Source organism: Schistocerca serialis, chromosome 3 (genome assembly GCF_023864345.2).
Source record: "Schistocerca serialis cubense isolate TAMUIC-IGC-003099 chromosome 3, iqSchSeri2.2, whole genome shotgun sequence".
Lineage (NCBI taxonomy): Eukaryota > Metazoa > Arthropoda > Insecta > Orthoptera > Acrididae > Schistocerca > Schistocerca serialis.
The window spans coordinates 357,346,421-357,370,423 of NC_064640.1; the positions used below are offsets into that span (position 1 = coordinate 357,346,421).

The following is a 24,003-nucleotide window of genomic DNA, read 5'->3' on the forward strand; positions in this document are numbered from 1 at the left end:
TAACAAGGAAATGGAAATTGGTACTCTTGCCACTGTGGCTCGAGATCCTTGTGTTAGTTCACATCAAATCACAAGGGAATCTGGCATGAGCCAGAGTAGTGTTGTTCGTGTTCTGCATAAATATCATCCTTACCATATCAGTCTCCACCAACAATTAACTGGTACGGATTGTATGGGTGACATTGAATTCTGCCAATGGGCTCAATTTCAGATTCAGAGTGATGACACATTTTTGAATTTGATTTTATTTAATGACAAGGCCTCATTCACGAACCGTGGAAATGTTAATTTGTATAACATGCATTATTGGGCAACTGAAAACCCATGTTGGCTGCAGCAAGTTGCACACCAAAAACTGTGGTCGCTGAATGTGTGGTGTGGGATTCTAGAGGCCAGAATTACAGGCACCTATTTCATCAAAGGAAATCTTAATGGTAGGAAGTACACCACATTCGTGCAAGGAACATTAAGTCTGTTGTTGGAAGAAATACCTTCAGGAACAAAGAACAGAATGTGGTATCGACACTATTGGTGTCCGACACATTTTTCGCTGATGGCTAGAAATGAGTTGCAGAGAGAATTCCCAAATCATTGGATTGGACATGGAGGAAATGTGTCGTGGTAGCCTCGTTCGCCAAACTTGACGCCTCTGGATTTTTTCTTGTGGGGATTCGTAAAAGACATAGTTTATAAAGACATTCCAACTACACTGAAGATATGCGAGAGAGAATTGTCAGAGCATGTGCTGCGATAAGTGCCAAAGTGTTAAGGAATACCACTAAATCCATGATAAGAATATTGCAGCACTGCATTGATACCAATGGTCATCACTTACAACATCTTCTGTAAATGGACGTTCATGCCACCTTTGTGACCTTCGTTGACCTTCAAAGACCTTACTATTACACATCATTGGATTCATCTTGATAGCCACTGTCAGAAAATAAGTACCAAACTATGGCATTCCATTTGAAAAAACAAAGTTGACCTTCATATCTCTGAAGTGACCCCACATAGCAACAAAAAACCAACGTCATATTATGGTCCCTGTTTTTCCCATGCAACTTTTGTCCCACAAACTTTTCGGCTTCTATCATACTTTTGGAGTTATTTTAGGTGGCAATAGTTAGTGACTCACCCTGTATATTAGCCATAATGTATATGTTAGACACATTAGCTAGAACTGTTAACTGTCAATGACAACTACAAGGCATATCTCTCTCTCTCCTGTCTCGTGACAGATGTACAAATGACATTACTGTGATGTATGTTAGCAGGTGGGCATCTTCCCACTTAGACATCCTGCCTTGCCCTAAGATGATAAAGTGCACACAGTTTACTTTTGAAGTGACTCTTTGAGACATATCGACAAGCTAAATAGTGTACACAGACTAAATTATCATTCCATGTGCTCTACTAAATGACACAGAGAATGTAGTTTTATGTTTAACACATCTACACAGTCATTGTCGTATGAGAGCTGAGAAAGAGGTTGTGTGTGTGTGTGTGTGTGGTGGTGGTGGGGGGGATTATAATAAACAGAAATTTTGTCTCACAAACATAATTTCGTTATTCTTGTGTTTAAAGTGAAATGGATATTTTATTTTTTGCCCCAATCTCAAAATACACACATCAAAAAAAGTTTTGCATCACCTCGGTTCTGGAACCTGTATAGAAAATTGGAATAGATATCAACATAAACATCATTTCCACCTTTTTTTATTGCTCATGAAAACCACACATTGCGTGTTGTACCAACATACAGTGCGACCTTCAGAGGTGGTGGTCCAGATTGCTGTATACACCGGTACCTCTAATATGCAGTAGCACATCCTCTTGCAATGATGCATACCTGTATTCATCATGGCATATTGTCCACAAGTTCAGCAAGGCACTGTTGGTCCAGATTGTCCCAGTCCTCAATGGCGATTCAGCGTAGATCCCTCAGAGCGGTTGGTGGGTCACGTTGTCCAGAAACAGCCCTTTTCAATCTGTCCCAGGTATGTTCGATAGGGTTCATGTCTGGAGAAAATTCTGGCAACTGTTGTCGAGTGATGTTGTTATTCTGAAGGAAGTCATTCACAAGATGACAAGGGGGCATGAATTGTCGTCCATGAAGACGAATGCCTCGCCAATATGCTGCCGATATGGTTGCAATATTGGTGGGAGGATGGCATTCACGTATTGTACAGTCGTTACGGCCCCTTCCATGACCACCAGCGACGTACGTTGGCCCCACATAATGCCATCCCAAAACGTCACGGAACCTCCACATTGCAGCACTCGCTGGACAGTGTGTCTAAGGCGTTCAGCCTGACCGGTTGCCTCCAAACATGTCGCCGATGATTGTCTGATTGAAGGCATATGTGACACTCATGGGTGAAGAGAACGTGATACCAATCCTGAGAGGTCCATTCGGCATGTTGTTGGGCCCATCTGTACCGCACTGCATGGTGTTGTGGTTGCAAAGATGGGCCTCGCCATGGACGTCAGAGGTGAAGTTGCACACTGTTTGAGTCATAACATGACGTCTTGTGGCTGCACAAAAAGCTTTGTGCATCATGGTGGACTTACTGTCATGGTTCCTCTGAGCCATATTCCATAGGCAGCGGTCATCCACTGCAGTAGTAGCCCTTGTGCGGCCTGTGCGTGGCGTGTCATCAACAGTTCCTGTCTCTCTGTATCTCCTCCATGTTCGAACAACATCGCTTTGGTTCACTCTTTGACTCCTGGACACTTCTCTTGTTGAGAGCCCTTCCTGGCATAAAGTAACAATGCAGATGTGATTGAATCACGGTATTGGCTGTCTAGGCATGGTTGAACTACAGAAAACTTGAGCTGTGTACCTCCGTCCTGGTTGGATGACTGGAATTGATCGGCTGCCGGACACCCTCCATCTAATAGGTGGTGTCCATGCATGGTTGTTTACATCTTTGGGCGTGTTTAGTGGCATCTCTGAACAGTCAAAGGGACTGTGTCTATGATACAATATCCCCATTCACCATCTGTCTTCAGGAGTTCTGGGAACCGGGGTGATGCAAAACTTTTTTTGATGTGTGTACCAGTAAACGATTGATGATACATTTTGGAAGTTAGTATCAGTTGATACATTTGACTTATGTAGGCATTGGTTGTCTCATTCTTTCTCTACAAATAACACATTCTGCAAACTCTTGTGAAATGACAAGATAAACCATATGCTTCCCTTCATTATTCTGTTATTTTAGTTACTTCTGATGTGATAGTAAATCTATAAAGATTTTAAAGAAAATTGAGAGATTGATTGTGCAGTAATTTAGCAGAGTTGAGAGTAGGTCAGTATTCATAACGTTCAATGATAGCATACGGAAAGTTGGTTTTAATCATTGGCAGAGTGGTTCATTGACAGGTTTATCACTCACAGTGATGTAACACAGTGTAAGAACAGTGGTCATAAAAAGCTCTTAACATACAGGGTCCAGAGGTGAGTGTTGTGCCTTTTCAATGATGATAGGTTTCAAATTTAACATGGCTTGGTGCCGTGGGTGAGTGGTGGTCCATCTCAATCAGTTTCAAAGAAAACTATATGAAGGGAAGTGTGTGCAAAGAATGTTTGGAATTGTGTAACTCATGAGAGGCCATTGCTCAGAGCGGTACATAAAGCTGCACTTCTTCAGTGGACCAAACACACACAAAAAATGGAAATGATCGTATGGTGTCAGTGGCCAGGAGTTCCCAGTTGGGAAGTTCTGCCGCCAAGTGCAGGTCTTATTGAGTGTGACGCAACATTGGGCGACCTTCGTGTTGAGAATGGGGATGAAATGATGATGACAGCACAACACCCAGTCGCTGAGGGGAGAAAATCTTCTGCCCCAGTAGGGAATCGAACCCGGGCCCCTGTGTGTGGCAATCCAATGCACTGACCATTCAGCTAATGGGGCAGACAACACACACAAACTGGACATCAGCGGGATGGAGGTGAGTAGTGTGGTCTGTCGAGTTGCGATTTGACCTCTTTTACACAGTGCAAGGCATTGGGAGCAGTGACACCCTGATGAGACAGTGTGTGGAGGCAAGAGGTAGTTCTGTGATGTTTTGGTGGTATTTTTTCGTACCATTACTTGGAATCCCCCATTCGGGTTACTGTGAACATGAGCTGGGATGTTGATTTCAACACTGTGAGTGACTAAATGTCACCCTTTCCTCATAGCCATGATGAGAATGCTGTGGACACTCCCCTCTTTCAACACAATAACAGTTGTGTTCACTGGGTTTCACGCATATGTGCTTTGTTTGATGAAGACTTGGGGCCTTACTGCATTTCAGTTGGTGTACTAAATCATCTGATGGTAATCCCATAGAAACTGTGTGGGAAGGTTTGGAATAATGGGTGAAATGACAGTCAGCCTCCCCACATTTTGGTAGCTATACAGGATTTAACCATAACTGAGTGGCTTCAGTTAGGTATGTCACACCTGAAGAAACTTACAGGTTCTCTTCCTTGCAAAACTGGAGTGATTGTGAAAGCTAGAAATGTTGTGCAGTATTAGCATTGTACTGTTTTGGGGGGTGACTAATTTTTTCCCCAGTATGCTAATGTAACATAAAGATGTGCCACATTCTCTTCATGACATCATTTTCATCATCTGCCAGTGCCATTATCAATTATGTAATTAAATCATTTTTAAGTATGCAGCACTTGACAAGAAAAAAGTGAGAGATCATCCATATAAGTGTTAAAAGGAATCCATGAAACTTTGGTTACACTATAAGTCAGTTAGCTCTAAAGGCCATAATTGAACTAAATACCTAAGAATTACAATAACGAACAACTTAAATTGGAAGAAAATACATAGGAAATGTTGTGGGGAAGACAAACCAAAGGCTGTGTTTTATTGGCAGAAAACTTAGAAGATGCAGCAGATCTAGTAAAGAGACTGCCTGCACTGCATTTGTCCATCCTCTTCTGAAGAACTGCTGCACGGTGTCGGATCGTTACATGGTTCGATTAATGGAGCACATTGAGAAAGTTCAAAGAAGGGCAGCAAATTTTGTAGTATCGAGAAATATGGGAGAGAGTCATGGACATGATACAGGATTGGGGTGGACATCATTAAAACAAAGGTGTTTTTCACAGTCACAGTAACTTCTCACGAAATTTCAATCACCAACTTTCTCCTCTGAATGTGAAAATGTTTTGTTGACACTGACCTACATAGGGAGAAATGATCATCACAATAAAGTAAGGGAAATCAGAGCTTGCACGGAAAGGTATAGTTGTTGGTTTTTTCCATGCATTGTTTTAGAATGGAATAACAGTTAATAATAGAGATATTATTCCTCTACTTGCAATGATTCATCAGCATGAAATTGAAGGCCTTGGTGGTGTTCTTCTAGTTTTGGAAAAAGATTAAAGTTAGATGGGACCAAGTCAGAACAGTGTGGAGGACGATCGACCGACAGTGATTTCCCTAAGCATCGGATTACAGCAGATTTCACTGTGCTCGTGTGTGATTTGGCATTGTCATGCTAAAGAAGAGGTTGGACGAACTCTTCAAATTCAAAAATCGATTACAGCATTCAGTTTCTCACACACCGACATAGTTACATTACATACTGCCATGCTGTACACTACAATCCGGAGCCCTCTAGTGGCACACAGTTACATTACATACTGCCATGCTGTACACTACAATTCGGAGCCCTCTAGTGGCAGAGGGTTGCAAATATGTAGACACAAAGAATAAAAGTGTAGAATGGTAACAACATTAATTTTATTTAAAAAATCATTGCAGGCGTACTTTTCAGTAAGCCCTTGTACAGCATTGCTCCAAATATGTTATAAAGTTCCCTCCAGAATTATAATTCCAAACAGAATGGAAAAGAACAGCTTTTGTATAGTGGAGCAATTCCTGCCACATAACAAACTGATTTTTATTCAATAGCTCAGCACGTGCAGACAGTCCCAGTATTTGATGAACATCTTAATATGCAGGTCCTGGTCTGAATGTCTTGTAGAATTTTGTGTCCACTGTGACTGCTAAATATGCAGCAGTACCCGCGATGTAGCCCCTTTCCCCTCTCTTTGTATATATACTAATGCTGATCATCGTGAATCTTTGTTAGCACTGAGTGATAAGATTCATACATTGGACCCACTTTATGTTGGGGCTGCTGATATTCAAGTCTACAATCCAAACTTCTTGATTTAGCGCTGTTTGAGTTACCATTGTCTTCTTTCCCTAAGCTCCTTAAACAAGGCCACAGCTGAATCCTTTCCCCGTCTGCTCCTCAACACCTCCCCTTTTTTCAGCAAGTTCATGTTGATGGTTAATTTAATTGTCCTCTTTGACTTGTTGACAGGTCTCTATGTGCATGTGCATGAATCAGTGATGATTCCAAGACAAAACGTTGTTAGTTATTTTGCTGTGCTAATGATTTGGTGTGAAATTTCTGAAAAATGTACTTCCCTGTATAACACCTTCGACATTTTCACATACTGACTGAATGTATGTTCCTATAATTTACACACAGTTTTTTTTTCTGTTCCTTGCTGAGAAAAGGTAATACTTTACTGTAATATGAAATCTTTTTGAGAGACTATTAAGCAGATTGTTATAAAAAGCAATTTGACACTTCTGTAGTTTGTGAATACTTGGAGCAATTACTGATTCAGATTTCGACTATTGTACTTCACTTGTTGAAGCATTTGTGTGTGATAAAGGATTCTTTCAATTACAGGCTCATCAAATTCACAGGATTCATTTCCAGCAGCTGGTTCAAGTGGAGAAAATATTTTGATATTACAGTTAAGAGACTATTTCCCATATCTTCTGAGGAGTCCAGTTTGCACTGCTTTTGTACAATTTCCAGAGGCAAAAATCTGAAATTCTGATAAATTTGTAATGCACAATCTTCATTTTTTATAAACTCAGTATCAAAATACTATGTCACATGTAGATATCTGCTTCAGATTGCTGGATAAATATTTCTCCCCTGCTGAGGTAGACCAGCAAGTTCTGGCAGGAATTGTTGCTTTTATATTTGTTATTTTAGGTGTGTGACCACTCTTTGGTGCCATTGAAGGGGGAGAAAGATAGGGTTATCATAATCTGAAAGTAAAGTGCTCCTCATGGGTAGGCATTTATTGATACTTTATTTTGTATTACATCTGTGCCTCATTTTGAGCTTAATTTGTAAAATATAGTATGATGTAAGAGATTGCTTTGCATTTTTGTGTTTATAATTTGATTTGTTAGTAGCTATGGAGGCCATGAGAAAACATACTTTTAAGTTTGATCTTCCTTCTCTGCTTTTATCTGTAAAACTCATAACTTGATTTTGACTGCAACCTGTTGGGGGAATTTGTGACAGCAGTTGCTTATTGTGCTAGGTGTGGGGGTGCCGATGCAAGGTGTGGGGGATAGCATTAGCGTTTCCAACCCTTTTGACAACGTGGCGACTGGGCAGAGGCCCAATCCTTACTGCCCTTCTGGAGGCCCCTCTCGTCCCCAAGGTAACCCTCCCTAGATGTTCTTGGTCGCATGCTTCAGTGTGAGTTTTCCTTTTGCTTTCTGTTTATTACTTTTTGTTCCATTTCACATGTCAGCATGAACTGACACTTTAGTCTTCTAAGAAAACTAATTTCCTTGTTAATTTGCCTATATATGTTAGCTTGAGTGGCAAAAATTCATAAAGGGAATTGTGTTGTTTCCTAAAACATGGGAGGGAATGGGTGGCTAACTGTAGAATGGTTTCTGTGTGATTCTGTCCAGTGTTGTTGCTTGCTTGCTGGTTTACCTCTTTTTGTACTGTTTCTTCCCATAGATTTATTTCTTTGCACTTTTTTGAAAAATTTTTAATATGCTGAGCTGTTGTTGTTGTATTGAGTAATGATGTTTTAAATCCATGCATTTTGTATTTGTTTTTCTTCACTAATTTGTCTTTAAGTCTGTATACCCAGTCTGTGTGAAGTAAAGTAATTGTTGCATTGTTTGTTATTGATATTCAGTAAGTTGCTCATCTCAGTAATTCTTTTAATTTGCAATATATAGAATATCCAAATTACACTGATTACAATTTACTACAAATATAGTACAGTTTTGGAATGGTACTCTGGTTAATATGAATTTTTGCAGGAATTCAGCAAGGCTATAAAGGCCAGTCCGGGTACTCTCAGTATCCGGATCAGTATCCCCATAGTCGTGGACAACCAACGAATATGGGGCAGGAATTCAATCAGCAGTACTCTTCCAGCAGCTCATATCCACCTGCTCGGCCTATGTATCCTCCCTACGCTTCTGAGACTGAAAGGTTGGCTTTGAGTTCCTCAGTATATAAACCCATGTGCATGTATTTTATCATGGAGTGATCTGATATTGACTTCTTGTAATGTGTTGTCAGGATATGTATTGTTCTGTATTGTTCACTGACATGCATTTGTGACTAATTTTTGCTTCAGAATAATAGAAAAGAGAAGTACCACAGATCTCTGAAAGGTAAACATCCCTTAGTTGGAAACAACGAAGTATATGAGAGGACAGTGTAGTGAGGCAGCAGTCGTGAAACAATAGTGAGGGAGGGGGGGGGGGGGATAGAATGGTAATAAAATTGCCCCATATTTGGAGGAGAGAAAGTCAGATATTTTTGTTTGTGTTTATTTATTACTCTGGAGAACAGCCAGAGTGGTTCTTCCTGGAAAATGTTTATGTTTGGAGAAAGAAACTGCAGGTAATGTGTAATATTAATGAATGACTCTTGTGCAAGCTCCTGTGCAATGGTGTAGTCATTCTCACCGGAGGATTACAAGTGTACTATTTGTGCTCTGTTCCTCTGCCATTTTCGCAGGGGAATGAAAAATGTGAACTCCACCACAACACATTTAAGCTGTGGTAAGTGGCTTACATAGAATTACCAACAAATGGAATATTGTCTGCACTGTTTGGTCTATGCTGAGGAAAAGTTGATGTTAAAATATTTCACATAATCAAAATTTGAATTGTTGCTGTAAGATGCTGCTTATATTTTACCATCTACTGTTTCTTCCCATAGATTTATTTCTTTGCACTTTTTTGAAATTTTTTTAGTATGTTGAGCTGTTGTTGTTGTATTGAGTAATGATGTTTTAACTCCATGCATTTTGTATTTGTTTTTCTTCACTAATTTGTATTTAAGTCTGTATACCCAGTCTGTGTGAAGTTAAGTAATTGTTGCATTGTTTTTTCTCCACTACAAATTTTTGCTTACAACATTCAAACTGTAATGTAACAACTGTAATATGAAGAGCAATCAAAGGAGCTGTCTCTGTTTACTGCTCTACAGTATTGTTTGATGTTCTTTTATTTCTGTATGGGGGAAGGGGGGGGGGGGGGGGAGAGGGAGAGAACTAGTGTGCAGATGGCATAAATGAATTTTGCATGAGAGTTCAGACTGACTGACATGAACCATGTAACAAAGGTTAAAAAAAGTATTTTATTTATGGTGCCGCAACATGAATTTTCTATTGACTCCCACTAGAAATAAAAATGTGACAAGCATTACATTGCAGACGTGGATTGAAAATACCACCACCACCACCACCACCAGGACCAGGACCATTCCTCTCCACAAGATAAGTTATGACTACATATTCTGGGATACAACAGTTGTGGCAGTCGCCAGGAGAATGTCAGTTCCCCCAACCCTTGTACTTTCTTCTTCTGTAATTGCCAATGCCAATTAGAATTCAGTCCATGGCAGTAAATGCATACAGTTAACACAGTGTCAATTATGACATGGCTGTCATTCAGGCAGCACCATAAAAAACAACAGTTACTCAGGTGATACCTATCACTGACATGTATTATTTAGTAATACTATGCTTGATTCATTCAGTTGCTGTTAGTATGGCTTTCAAACTGTGTTGTGACTTTGAGTCACTTATGTAGTCACTGGATTAAATAATTGGCAAGGAGAATGTAGATTCCTCTTGAGTACTTCCTTGCTCATGTTTGTTAGCTAATGCTACTAAATTCCAGTACGCACAGAGGAAAATGAAAGGATCACATACGAGGTATTTAAGAATTTCATGCAATTTTAAAGAGAGTCCCAGAGGAGAAGAAATCGTGACCAGACAGCAGATTGCCACAGCAAAAGCATGTGCCTTTTCACCTTAGATACTATATAGAATATGTGCAGAAGTATACTGAATGGAAACGTATGATTGATATGGAACTTTGTCTCAGAATAAGGATATTATCAGGTACTGCCAGAAGTGAAGCTTTGAGGGCCGATCGTGATTCATGTTCAAGTAGTTCAGTTGCTAGAACACTTGGCCACAAAAGGTGACGGTTCAAGTCCTGGTTTAGTGTATGGCTCTAAACTGCCAAGAAGTTTCAAGTATATTAAGGAAAGAAGACTTGTGTTCATAATTTGCACAATTTCTAGAAAAAAACGTTTTTGATCTCGCTTTTTTAGAATTGTGTGATTGTTGTCCATATCCTATAAGCCACAAATCGCATATGTCTTAATGTCTTAAATGCATGAAATGATTTCACAGGGGGCCTTCATTTGATAGACAGAATTGTAAAATTTTTGGGATTAAAATACATAAAGTGTGTTGATAAGGCTTACAATCCAAAGAAGAATCCAATGTTGGATCAAAAATTTTGTGTGTGTTGAAAACCTGACGTAACGACAGTCACATTTGGTAAGATTTGAAAGACAGTAGTAGTTTACAAGTGTTTTCCATGAAAGGAAACAGACATTTTTGCAGTCTTTGTTATTTCAGTTGCACTTAGACAATAAATGTATATTGTTATTTGTATTTATTATTGAAGTGTGATTGAAATAAATGAGACTTTGAACAAATTGTCAATAAGTGCTTTGCAAGATACAACTAACTGAAGAAATGTGCAAAATTAATACTCCTTTCCAACAAATTCAATCTTTATCATGAGGAGGTGAGTGCAAGAAGAGGTTACATCCAGAAATTACACATGCGGGATGAATTTAAAATGTGCAGAGTTTGCTCCAGGAAGTGATTGATCTTGTAACTGTGGGAGATGTGTTCAAGTGAAAGGCTTACACCACACTGAAAATTTGCACAGTCAGAAGAAAGTTCTGTAGACAGTGTTACCACTGATCTGAATGATTTCTCTGATACTGAATTTTAAGATATGTTCTAAAGTTAATCAAAACATGGTAATTGCTGTTATATTATTTATTCCCTTTCTTGCTACAAAGCTGTAAAACCTTATCTCTTGCATCTTTGCTGTCCAGAAATTTTCAGAGAAATACATTTTATCTGTTGACATGTAATGTATACAGAAATTAGAGGACTTCTATCCTTTGTTGGTATGTCATCTCATTGCAAATGGATAATTGTGTACTGTAATCCCACATAGTTAATGTTAAACTCTTGCCTTTGTTTTTGCCTCTGAGCAGTAATCTTGATAGGTGTATCTCAGAACAGGGAGCCACTGTAAAGTACAGGGTAATTACCATTTGAATTCCATTTTCGAAATGATGTAAATTTAAAAAAAAAAAAAAAAAAATGAACCATTGCTCAGAATGACATCTTATATCAATAAAACATTATTGAAGAAGGGGGAAACGTTTTTTTTTTTTGGGGGGGTTGAAAATTTTACCACTAGGCAGCACCTTAAGCGTCATAATGTAAGTGATTTTGGCTACTAACAAAAGATGAATCGCAATATGACAGCCATGATGTTAGTTGCATATGAAACCAACCATACTATGTAATGATGGCAGAAGTTTGGCATTCAATAGTTGTGGTACTTTAAGTTAGCAAAGCCCATCCACTGTGACATGGTTGTACTACGTCGGATGGGAAAAATTGGTTTTTAACTGTCCAGAGACCAGAAACTGCATAAAAAGCAACAACGACATCTGGTTTTAGTTTTCACAAGGCCAAGAAATGGCATAAAAAGCATGTCTTAAGACTGGCGCAAATGTGTTCAATTTGCTGTCCACCGTTTCCTGCCACAAGTTGAAATCTAAAAATGGCATGTTGCACAACAGATTGGAGTGTCTCATGGTTCACGTTCAGAATGTGGTGCTCAATGTGTGCATTCATATCAGTTGTGTTTGTTATCAGAGCACTAAACACTATCTTTCAGGTTACTCCACAGACAGAAGTCACATAGATAAAGATCAAATTATCCGAACATCCAGGCTGTAGGGAAATGACAGCTGATAATTCTAGCATTTCCAAAGTGCCTCTGCAGCATCTTCATCACTGACTGTGCAATATGCAGAGGAGCACCACCTTGCATTCAGTGTTTAACTGTGGTGGCACAGGTAACAGGCCCTGCAGGACCCATCTCCTCAGAAAATATGGTCTTTATATTATCAACCTGCACCATGCAGTTACTGTTGCAGATTGAAGCAGTAACGGATGTGTGAGCAGATTTCCCGTCGACCATATTCTGCAATTCTGTGTATTTTCATGTCCTTGTAGTTGGAAATGGGTTTTGTCTGTGTGCAGAATGTTCTATGGCCATTCATTGTCCACTTTCGTGCAAGTAAGAACACTAGAGAAAACGTTTTTGTTATTGGTAAGTCAGCATGAAGCAACTCCTGAAGATTGGTAAAATTGTGGATAGCAATGCAGGATGTTTTGTAAAAATTTATTCACCATGCTCACATTCATGTCCAAAGTTTGGGCAATTCCCCATGCACTGCATGTTTACACACCACCTTGTGACCTCTCCTGCAATGCTGTGGTCACTTCTACTGATGTTTGATCAGTTGTTTTTCTCCCTGTGCCACACTTTACTACAGAAGAACCTGTCTTTTTGAATTTTATAATAATTTTCTCCAGAACCTTGGCAAAAATTGGACCAATGCCTACTTTTGTACCCTTCAGCACCTGGAACTTTCTGCAAAGCAGCTGACACACCAAGCGAGATGGCAAAATGGCTAGCACACTGGACTCTCATTTGGGAGGACAATGGTTAAATCCCGCATCTGGCCATCCAGATTTAGGTTTTCTGTGATTTCTCCAAATCGCTACAGGCAAATGCCGGGATGTTTCCTTTGAAAGGACATGGCCGACTTCCTTCCCCATCCTTCCCTAATCCAATGAGACCGAAGACCTCGCTGTCTGGTCTCCTCCCCCAAACAACCCAACTCAGCCCAACTGGCACACATCACTGTTCTTGTAGAAGAGCTTTACCAGTATCATGCAATACTGCTTTGAGACATGCATGCCGAGCATCTCAGGTTCAAAATTAGGAACAGCTGTTACCCTGTGTCTTTTATTTTGCTTATTCTGCCACTTTCAGTCCCATCTAGTCATAATTTTTTATTCATAACATTTTCCCCTTGTTCAATAATAATCTGTACAAATTTGGTTAGGTTTTTACTGAGTTTTGAAACTGGTACTTCAATCATTATCACCCTGCATATACTCTTTGAGGCTTCTGAATTAATACATACATTTATAGCAAACTAGGAAAACAGTCAGTGCCATTTTGATGATGATTTGTGAAAATGATGAAATTGTCTGTATGTATGGGAAAATCCAAACCTAATGACAACTCTACAATCAGTTGCATGAAACCAAGTTGCATTGTGAAGGGTACTTTCATTTATATGCTTCAGTTGTTAAAGATGGCAATGTGAATCCCGGTGAATTGAGCAAAATGGTCACACTACTGGCCACATTTATAGGTAGTCCACAGCACATGCATGGGTACGCACAAGATGCAATAACGCATGTTTGTGCATAGGCCCACACAGATCTTTTTAAATCACATGCACATGAAATCCTACACAAGATAAAATAAAAGAACTTTTGTTAACTAGTCAATTGTCATTGGATCATCATTATATTTCTCCAAGGCTGTAAACAAAAATTGAAATCTTCAGTGGATTTCATTTCCAAGCATCACGGTTTTGAAGAGAAATGCTGTTGGTTGTTTTCCATTTAATGGCAAAATATAATTGTCACATGTAAACATTTTGCCTTAGTTGACAGAAAAGATCTCTCAATGTCAGGTTGATAGTGTCATCTCTGCAGAAACAGCAGGTATCACCAGTGATCAGGACTTCTTTGAAGTTGTCACCAAAATGTTATTTATGGTCCATGTGGCTTATTCAACAACCATTCTCCATGCAATTGCATGGAAATGAATGAGATGATACCTAGGAGCATTACTTGCTGAGACTGACTACCAGTGGCAGTGAAGGATATCCACTGTAACACGACACTCCACTGAAGATGGCTGCAAATCCATCACTTAAAAAGTATGAAACAATGATGCTGAACTCTGTAATTGTTGGGCGTTTCTGTACTCGCCATTACTCTCAAAAACATACAAAGCACTCATCAGTGTCGAGTATTGCAATTCAGGGAAACTGATAAAGTACATTTGCAAATATCTCAATGGAGGAAATGATATGGCAATTTTTGGAGCAGTAAATGCAACAGCACCTATAAATGGAATCGACCACTATCAACTGGAATGGTACATTAGTAGGAATGAAATAGTATGGTGCATTTTATCATTTCCAATCCATGAACAATGTCAAATAGTTACTCATTTGACAGTGCACCTTGAAAATTGACAGTGTGTGTACTTCACAATGGAAAATGCATGTGCAAGAGCATTGTCATGTTTGCCAACAATGTTAACTGTGTTTTTTTCAATGTGTGAGGATGTTACATGCATAAGACAGTAATCTGAAGTGCCGACATGTTATTCACAGAATGCATCAGAAAACAAGTTTAAACAATACAAACAGTGCAAAGCAGTTTCAAGACATCCCAATTTAGGTTTGATTGACATCTTAGGCCATCAGTACACCATTCACCAGACAATGCAGCATGCTGTTACTTGCAATTACTGTCAATTAGTCTACATGGCCCGACAACCTTCCAAAAACTGGGAATAGTAATTGGTCACGTATGTGTGTGTTTCAAGTGTGCAATGCTTGCCAGGAACTAAATTTTGGAAAATCCACCAGTTATCCCATGTAAAACAGCCATTGATGACATTAACTCATGTCTCAAATCATCAGTTTTATTACAACATTTACAGACATTGATTTCTGAAGACCAATTAACATGTGCAATTACGACATGAAGCATCTGCTGGACATTTGCAAAACAGTTCTTGGATACTAGAATGTTTAAATAGCAATTGATGAATTTGCACAACTTTATGCATTGTCAACAAACTTCTATAAAATCACAGCAGCTACAGATGAACTGATTCACTAAGTTCTACCAAATATCACACAGAATCACAAAAATCACTAGTTGCTCATGCAAGTGCTACATTAACAGACAATACCAATGATGTCAGTGCCATCAATTCCTGCATCTAAAATGAAACACCAGGTAGAGTGACAACATATGAGTCCATTGATACCGTAATGAATCAAGAAAAAGCTCTTAATTATTCAACTCGATTTGCCAGGCATTCCACGACACATTTCAACATTGAAAAGTGGCATGCCTATCATTCTTCTGTGGAACATAAATCCACCACTACTTTGCAACAGCACCAGGGTTGCAGTGAAAAAGATGTTGAACAATATCATCAAAGCTTCAGTTTGAAGTGGAAAATTTACAGGAGAAGATGCACTGTTGCCACACATCCCAATGATTCTCTAATGGACATGCCATTCAAACTGAAATGTTTGTGTTGTGACTTGCATTTTCTGTGACCATCAACAAAATACAGGGAAAATTGCTATGAGTGTATGGACTAAATTTGGGAAATTCGTGCTTCTTATGCATACAGCTGTATGTGACATGCCCACACTTTTGGAAACCTTGTGATTTATTTGTTCATACATCAGACGCAAAAGGCAGAGATCCAGCACACAGTTCTAAGGATCAGTGCATAGTCTGTTGCAGAGTGAAAATTCATTCTGAAAGTAACTGGCTTGTTTTATATAATATTCCATTTGTTTTGTGGTGAAAAATTGTCATGGATTTGGTACTCACTTTTTTTGCCTGTATTCATTTGATTGACCTGAGGGCTTTAAATAAGAAAATTCATTATTAGTTGCTTTGCTTTAGGGTATTTTGAGTCTGTAACTTACCAAGTTCAGATAGCAGACATAATTTCAGTGGGACAGTTATTCTGTGTATAGTTATTTAGTTTTGTTCTGCACTTAAGTACTTGTTTATGTGATATGTTTATGTGTATGCTACAGTTGCTGATCAACCCTGTGTTCACTATGTTGTTTGTGACACCTTTTAGTTACAGATTATCATGCCTGCAACCTTCGACCTTGCTCAAAGAACTTCTTGCAATTTCTGCCATCTCTCTCATGTGTCTGTTAACAAACATTTTAAATCATTTTGTGGATGTTATATTTATGATGTAATAATTAATGGCTCTGGACCTTAAAATTCTTTTTATTGGAACTTAAAGCCTTACAGTGGAACATTTGCTGTGGGCACTTTAACATTCAAATTCTGAGCTGTTCACTTGGACACTTGCTTGCAACTTAAGGAGATAGTTAAGGACAATACATTGTGACAAATAGATCATTATTAACACTTTCAAGATTGGTCTCTCAGGTCTATCTCAGACTATCCACACTATCATTTTTAGAGGATTTCTGAAAACTTGCTTCTTTGGAACAATAAAATAAATACGTTGAATTATTCCATAAAAATCTAGACATTTGTTTATTGAAATATATGTAAAGATTTATTGTATTCTATCTTATCAAATGAAAACATGGATTATCTGTATTAAAATACCATGTTTATGTCATCTGAAAAAAGAAACGCATCATACACATTACATGTATTTTGTCTGTGTGTGATACATTTTGAAACAGTTTAGCATCTAGAGAGCTCCACAACTCAGACAACATACCACAAGAAAGTCTCTCTCCATGGGGATTTACACCTCTGTTGTCTGATTACTTTGTTACACTCTATAAAATCAAGGTTTGGATTCACCTTCTTTTGGGATAAAACTGACTGCTAGTTCCAGAAGAAAATTTGCTAATTTGTATTTTTTCCTTTCAACATTGATTCCTGGTTTCCTAATACCAGATAAAAAGTACTAGCAGCACTGATCATAAAAAGGTGAAAGAATAATTTTTCCCAACATTTCAGCTGTTTTCTTTTGAATGGCTAATGTGCTGTTATCTGGTCTGATCTGTCAACACCTTTCTTGTAAATATTATAGTGTAGCAAACTGTTGAATCTGCTGGAAGTAGCACAACTACTCAAGTGAACGCTGTGTGACAGGTTAGCAGCTTCAATGTGTCTCCTTTATTAGTCCCGTTTTACATACAACAGGCGTTTCCTTCTGCTTGGAATTATTTCAGCTCTTTTTCGGTTTTTGTTTGATAGTGCTTTGCGGAAACTTGCTGTTTACCGTACAAGTAACAACTGGTGTTACATCTTTATTTGTACAGAAACATTGAAGCTGCTGGCACAATATAAAAGGAAGAACATACAGAGTGAATATGAATGTGTAAAGTTTCACCTGCAAGTAATATTTCAACATAGTAGCATACTGATTATGTGCTTGCTTTCTGACTGACTCATAGCAGCAGACCCAGTTATTATCTGTATATATTAGTTACTGAATATGTAAATGAGCCATTTATTGGTAAATGAATGTAAGTGTATGGTATGTACTTATGTGGGGGATGGCTGGATGTAATTTATACGTTACTGCTGGCATACCAATTTTCACTTTGTTTATGCAGCTTTATTTTTATCACATGGATGGCTGATACATTTCTGTACAGATGCAATTTGGAGTTTATATTCATTTTTGTAACTTGACTTGTACACTCTTATAGCTGATGATATCTGTATCTTATCACATGATAATTAAAACACAAAACAGTGTCAAGGTTTTTCTCCTTTTTATGTCAGTCTCTTGGCTTCCTTAATAATGGCCATCTAGAGGCTGACATCAGCCTTTTGTGAAAGGCCCTCAGGGGCTCAGGATTCGTTTCCTGGGTACAGGCTTGGTGACCCTAAGGTTCCTGAGCTGGGGACTGGTAAGTGTCACCAGTCGCCTGTCACCATAAGCTCTGGGCATGCTGCAGCAACCACTGTGCAGCATGATGGTGGAATGTTGTGTGTCATGGGCTTTACCACCCGGATCACATGGATGGTACAAACTGCTGTTAGAAACCCCTCAGTCTCAAGGTGTGCTGTGCGCTGATGAGGTGGAACAGTCATTTGCGGGCAACTTCTGAAGAACCTGGTGTGCCTCTGTTGTATAAGGCTTACTTTGTTATGTGGGGCTCTGTCTAGGTGAACTTTTATTCCCCTAGCTGTTCATGGGACCAAAATGGATCCTTCGAAATTTTCCCTTCCTCCTCTCAGTGGAAAAGGTAGACTGCTGGAAGGTACCCAATCTAACAAACGGGCTCATGTAGCCAGTCCTTCTGATTCATTCTAAAAGTATTGTCTTGAGTAATAGAACACGTGCTGATTATCAGAAAGTGGTTTTAATAGTGAGAAGAAAAGAGTGTAGTTTTGAGAAGGTTTCCCCATCCTATATCCCAAAGGGTTTTGAGGGAACCTGTGGCTCTTTAAAAACAGTAAAGTGCTTGTGCAATGCGACATTGTTAGTGTAAACTTCTAGTTCCCAACCGTCAGCTAACCTCCAAGAAGGTAGCTGCTTCGGGGAGTGTGCAATAGACACTGAACTGTGCAACACGTTGAACTACAGCAAAGGTGTTGTGACTTGCAGGGATCTCGTTCACATTCCCAAGGAGGTATTGTGATGTGAGTGGGCTCCAGAAGGTGTAGTCGATGTGAAAGACATTGTGAAGAGGGTAGATGGGATCTTGTAAATTCAGATTCCTTTATCTTGATATTCAATAGTATGGAAGTCACTGAGTACATTAAGGCAGATTTCTTTCATCTAAACATGCGGCCTTATGTCACCAACCCAATGCCTTCTTTCAAATGCCAGCACTTTGGACATACTAATTGTGGGAGTCGTGGAGAAGCCACTTCGGGAAAATGTGGTAAGGCTGCCCATGAAGAGTCGCTTTTACATCTCCTTTGAAGTGTATGAACTGCTCTGGGGCTCACTGTGTCTGGAGTCAGGATTGTAGTGTATACCTTGAAGAACAAAAGGTGCGAAAGCATAAGACTCTGTAATGCATTCCATATAATGAGGCCAAAAAAATAATAAAGCTATGCCGCCCACCAATGTTCATTACTTGTACCTCCTTTGTTTCAGTTCCTAAACAGCTGATGTTGCTATGCAAACAGAGGTTGCTACTATCAGCACTAGTACCTGCGTTGGTCAATGTACTTGTGCTGCTGCAGTCATTTTGAAGCCTGTCCCTCCCTCCAAAACTTCAGAAAAAGCGTGGTTGCTGACAATGCAGAAGTCCTGCCCCTCCAAAGACTCAGTCTGGTCCACTGTCCAGTACTGACACTACCACTTCTGCAGTTGCCTCCTCGGACCAAAAAATCAAAGTTGAAGGCAAAGAATTGTCCACTGGTGGGGATGGGAAGTACACAGTCTGACAGTATTGATGTCATCCTTTCAGACACCTGTTTTGACTCTTCTTTGGAGGCTATGGACCTTGATGTGAGACAGGGACATCCATCTCAACCAAAGACTGAGCTCCACCCATTGTGGGCTCCCCTCCCAGGCCAAAAGTTAGGGTGAAAGTGTTACCTCATGATAGACGGCTCCCATCTAAAAGTGGAACATTAATGGGTTCATATAATGTTATAAAATGTGACACCTGCAGTCGTCCTTTTGATGTTATTTATTATACAGTTACCAGTTTTGGTGACTCAATATATGATCTTCAGGCCTTAACTGATGCCAAGGGGGTTAACTCCAATCGTATACACAATCCCATCAGTGGCAGACATCTCTGAACTGGTTTCCATAGACTATAACATTGATGTGTCTCCAACCCAAAAATGCCAACATAGCTTCTGAGGTGTTCCATTTTATTACATAAGTGGATGACCAAAGTCCCTCCAACCTTCAGTCAGAAGGATGGACATACGAAAACTTAATGTGTTCAGGACACACATGGAGGAACCGAAATTCCTTACAAAGGCACACTCCCTGTGCTTGTGTTTAAGGAAACACATTTCAAGGCCACTGGTGCCCCTGTGCTACTGGGCTGTACCCTCACCTGACATGGGAAAGAGCCAAGATTGGGGTTACTGTCTTTGTCAGTAACGCACATCAATCCTATCAATCCTCTGCTCTCTCCTTGGTTACCAGTCTAGAAGCAGTAGCTGTTGCTCTTCACATGGGTGATAAGATCACTGTCTTGCTCCCTGTATCTACCTCTACAGGATGTGATAGACTCTGAGGCTTATATGTCTTATTGCACAACTCCCCTGCCTGTTTCTGCTACTGATTAATTTCAATGCCCATAATGTATTATAGGGCTTGAACTATACTTGTCCCTGGGGTCGAAACTTGGAGAACCTCATGATATCTCAGGAGCTGTGCATCCTCAACACAGGCAGTCTTACTCTTCTATCAGCTGCTACTGGCTTGTCCTCAGACAATGACCTCTTTTTCTGCTCTCCAGCCATTGCAGTCTCAAAACAGTGGGAAGTAACTGATGACCTTTGTTCCGGTGACCACTTCTCAGCGTGGATTCACCCACTGGAAATGGATTGCTTGAACAGAAATCACCGAAATGGATGGGCAGCAGGGCTAACTGTACACTGTTCAGTCAGCTGGTTGTGTTTGAACACCATGACAGTGTCCAGAAATGAGTGGATCACACATCAGACGAGTGATCCTGCTGACTTTCCGTTCCAAAGTCTTCAGGTCATCTTAGGAGGCAGCCTGTGTGCTGGTAGACTGATGAGTGTTGTTCAGCAGTCTGGGTGTGGCATGCTGTTCTTCGATGGTTTAAATGCCTCACAACAGCAAGCAACCTCACAGCCTTTCAAGTTGCAGGAGCCAAGGCTCAACACGTAATTAAGGAGAGCAAGGAAAGGTCATGGCAAATGTTCCCGGGCTCCATCAACAGTTCCACATATTCTACAGAGGTATGGACAGCCATCGGGAGGATTTTCTGGGGCACAGTTGTTTACCAATAGCAGCAGTGCTGAAATGAGGGTGTTTTCCAAACAATGCCTGGTGTCATCACTCAGACAATGGCAGAGCATTTTACAGCAACTACTACCAATTCCAGCTGGGATCCAGTGATCTACCGTTACTGTGTGACTGCAGAGAGGGACAATATGGACTTCAGATTCCACAATTTTGAGGCTTTCAACTGGCCTCTTGCCATGTGGGACCTGGAATTAGCACTGCCTGAAACTCAAGATACTGCACCCGGTCACAACCAAATCTAGTGCTGCATACTTCGACATTTGCCAGCAGCATCAAAGGAAATCCTTCTCGAATGTTTCAATCTTATATGGCAGACAGGAAACTTTCCCAACTCCTAGAGAGAAGCAATTCTGCTACCTCTCCTCAAACTAGTAAAAGACCACACATGTACCAGTAGTTATCAGAGTGTCGCCTTAATGAGCTGTGTAGGAAAGACCCTGGAGCAAATGGTTAACTGTCGGCAGGTCTGATTGTTAGAGACCAGGTAATTCCTTAATCACGCTTGGTGTGAATTCCAGATTTCAGTCCACTGTTGACAACCTTGCCGTACTGGAGACGGCTATTCAGCAGGCTTACTTACAGTACATCACTGACTTGATATCTTCTTTGATATAAGTAAGATGTATGATACTACTTGGAGAAAGTATTGTCATGCAGCTCCATCAATGAGGCGTTTGTAGCCATCTCCAGATCTCCATGCAGTCTTTACTGTCTTAAGTGCTTTTTTTAGATCCCAAGTTGGTGACATGCTGTTGGATCATTTTGTGCAGGATAATGGTGTTCCTAAGGACAGTGTTTCAAGTGTTACTCTCTTTGCTGTACTTTAAACAGAATCATGTCTATGGTAAGGAGTCCTGTATGTGCTCCTTATTTGTGGATGATTTTGCTATTTATTTGTTACTCCTCCAGTGTTGCAGTCGTGCCCTGTCAGATGTAACTAGCTGGCCCTTGTGGCCAAATGGTTCTAGGTGCTTCAGTCTGGAACCACGCGACCGCTACGGTTGCAGGTTCAAATCGTGCGTTGGGCATGGATGTGTGAGATGTCCTTAGGTTAGTTAGGTTTAAGTAGTTCTAAGTTGTAGGAGTGGTCTGCACAGAGAGGTTTTCAGGTTTCTGCAGAAAAGTGTGTATGTGTTTTCATTTTAGTCATTATCATAGTATTTTTAATTTACCTAACTTGCATATGGCAGACACCATTTTACATTTGAAAGACTCAGTCAGGTTTCTGGGCCTCATTTTTGACTCCAAACTGTTATGGTTACCACACCTGAGAGAGCTGAAACCCAGAACCCAGAAAGCACTCAATATCATAAAGTGCATTAGCTACAGGTGTTGGGGAGCAGACAGGGCACATCTGTTTAGTTTTATAGGGCTTTTGTGTGTTCACGCTTTGACTGTGGATGCACATTGTACAGCTCAGTGAGGCCTTCTTATCTGAATATCATTGATGCTATCCATCTTGAGGGGATTAGACTGGCCACAGGTGCTTGCAGGACCAGCCTCATACTCCAAATTCACTTGCATACAATACTGTTGCTCGTCCACCTTTGGAACACCTTTTCTCTAATCGTCTATGAGCAACAGTGCCATTTGCAATCTGCGTGCAGTGTGTGCTGGAGTCACTTAATATGGGAAACGTAAGTCCTCAAATCCAGGATTTTAACTACCTGCCACTGTCATCATTGCATAGTCCCAGGGTAATTTTAGAATTAGTGCAGTACAGGAGAGATTGCACTCCTGCATATGTTTAAATACTATATTTTCTGCCATTTTAACTGAGCGCCACAGCTCTACAGCTGTCTTTCTGGATGGGTTGAAACAGGGGCCCCATTGTTTGCTCTGTTGTTTTCCCTGATAGTGTCCTCAAGGTTTAACTGCCTTGAGACTCTACTGTCTTTGATGCGGAACTGTACACGATCTTGTGGGCACTGGAGCAGATGAGGTGTGCTTAGTTTGCTAAGTTCCTTGTTTGTTCAGATTCTCTGAATGCTCTGGACTCTCTACAATGCTCGTATCCAGCAGATAAAGTAGGCCAAATTATCCAGGACATCCTCCATCAATTACAATGGCTGGGTGGGGAAGGAGGTGTCCTGCTGGGTACCAGGACACATGGGTATTGAGGGGACCAAAAGGGCAGATGTAGCAGTCAAGGAGGCATGGAGCGATCTTCAGTTATTTCAGTGTGCTATCCCCCTGCATGCCATCACCTCGCTGTTTAAGTAGAGTTGTGTGTGTGGTGTCACCGCCAGAAACCACACTTGCTAGGTGGTAGCCTTTAAATCGGCCGCGGTCCGTTAGTATACGTCGGACCCGCGTGTCGCCACTATCAGTGATTGCAGACCGAGCGCTGCCACACGGCAGGTCTAGAGAGACTCCCTAGCACTCGCCCAGTTGTACAGCCGACTTTGCTAGTGATGGTTCACTGAAAAATTACGCTCTCATTTGCCGAGACGATAGTTAGCATAGCCTTCAGCTACGTCATTTGCTACAACCTAGCAAAGCGCCATTACCAGTTACTATTGATGCTGTAAGACATGTACCGTCAAGAGTGATGTTCACCATTTATGGATTAAAGTTAAGTATTCCAGCAGCTACGTTCATTTTTTGTTAGTCTCATTTCCTTGACCTGTTCCAGACCTCATGCCAGCCTGCGTGAGCTAAAACGTGTGCCTTTCGGCTTCCTCTCATAGTGGGTTGGCTGTCTTGCCAATCCACAACAGTGTGTCAATGGGAAGATGATTGGGTGGGTGGAAGTGATTGGTAATAAGCTTTGGCCACAAAGATGGGATGAAGTCCTGCTTACTTGTCTTCACATAGGCCAATCCTCTGATGCATGGCTTCTTGCTCTGCCAAGAGGATCCTCCAGTGTGTGCTGCCTGTAGCATACAGATGACTGTGCACCACATTTTACTAGATTATGTTTTATTTTTAGACCAGAGGGCGGCAGCAGCAGATGTCCCCTTTGTTT

The 24,003-nt window shown here is 40.4% G+C and overlaps 1 protein-coding gene across 1 annotated transcript in view; it reads left to right on the forward strand.

The window, feature by feature from the left end:
- LOC126470851 (trithorax group protein osa-like) overlaps positions 1 to 24,003 on the forward strand; it is a 99,014-nt gene that overhangs the window by 53,533 nt on the left and 21,478 nt on the right. Inside the window, exons 4-6 of the mRNA XM_050098866.1 lie at positions 6,721 to 6,824; positions 6,915 to 7,035; positions 8,118 to 8,292. Coding sequence (XP_049954823.1) covers positions 6,721 to 6,824; positions 6,915 to 7,035; positions 8,118 to 8,292 — 400 coding nt within the window. The remainder of the gene's footprint in view (positions 1 to 6,720; positions 6,825 to 6,914; positions 7,036 to 8,117; positions 8,293 to 24,003) is intronic.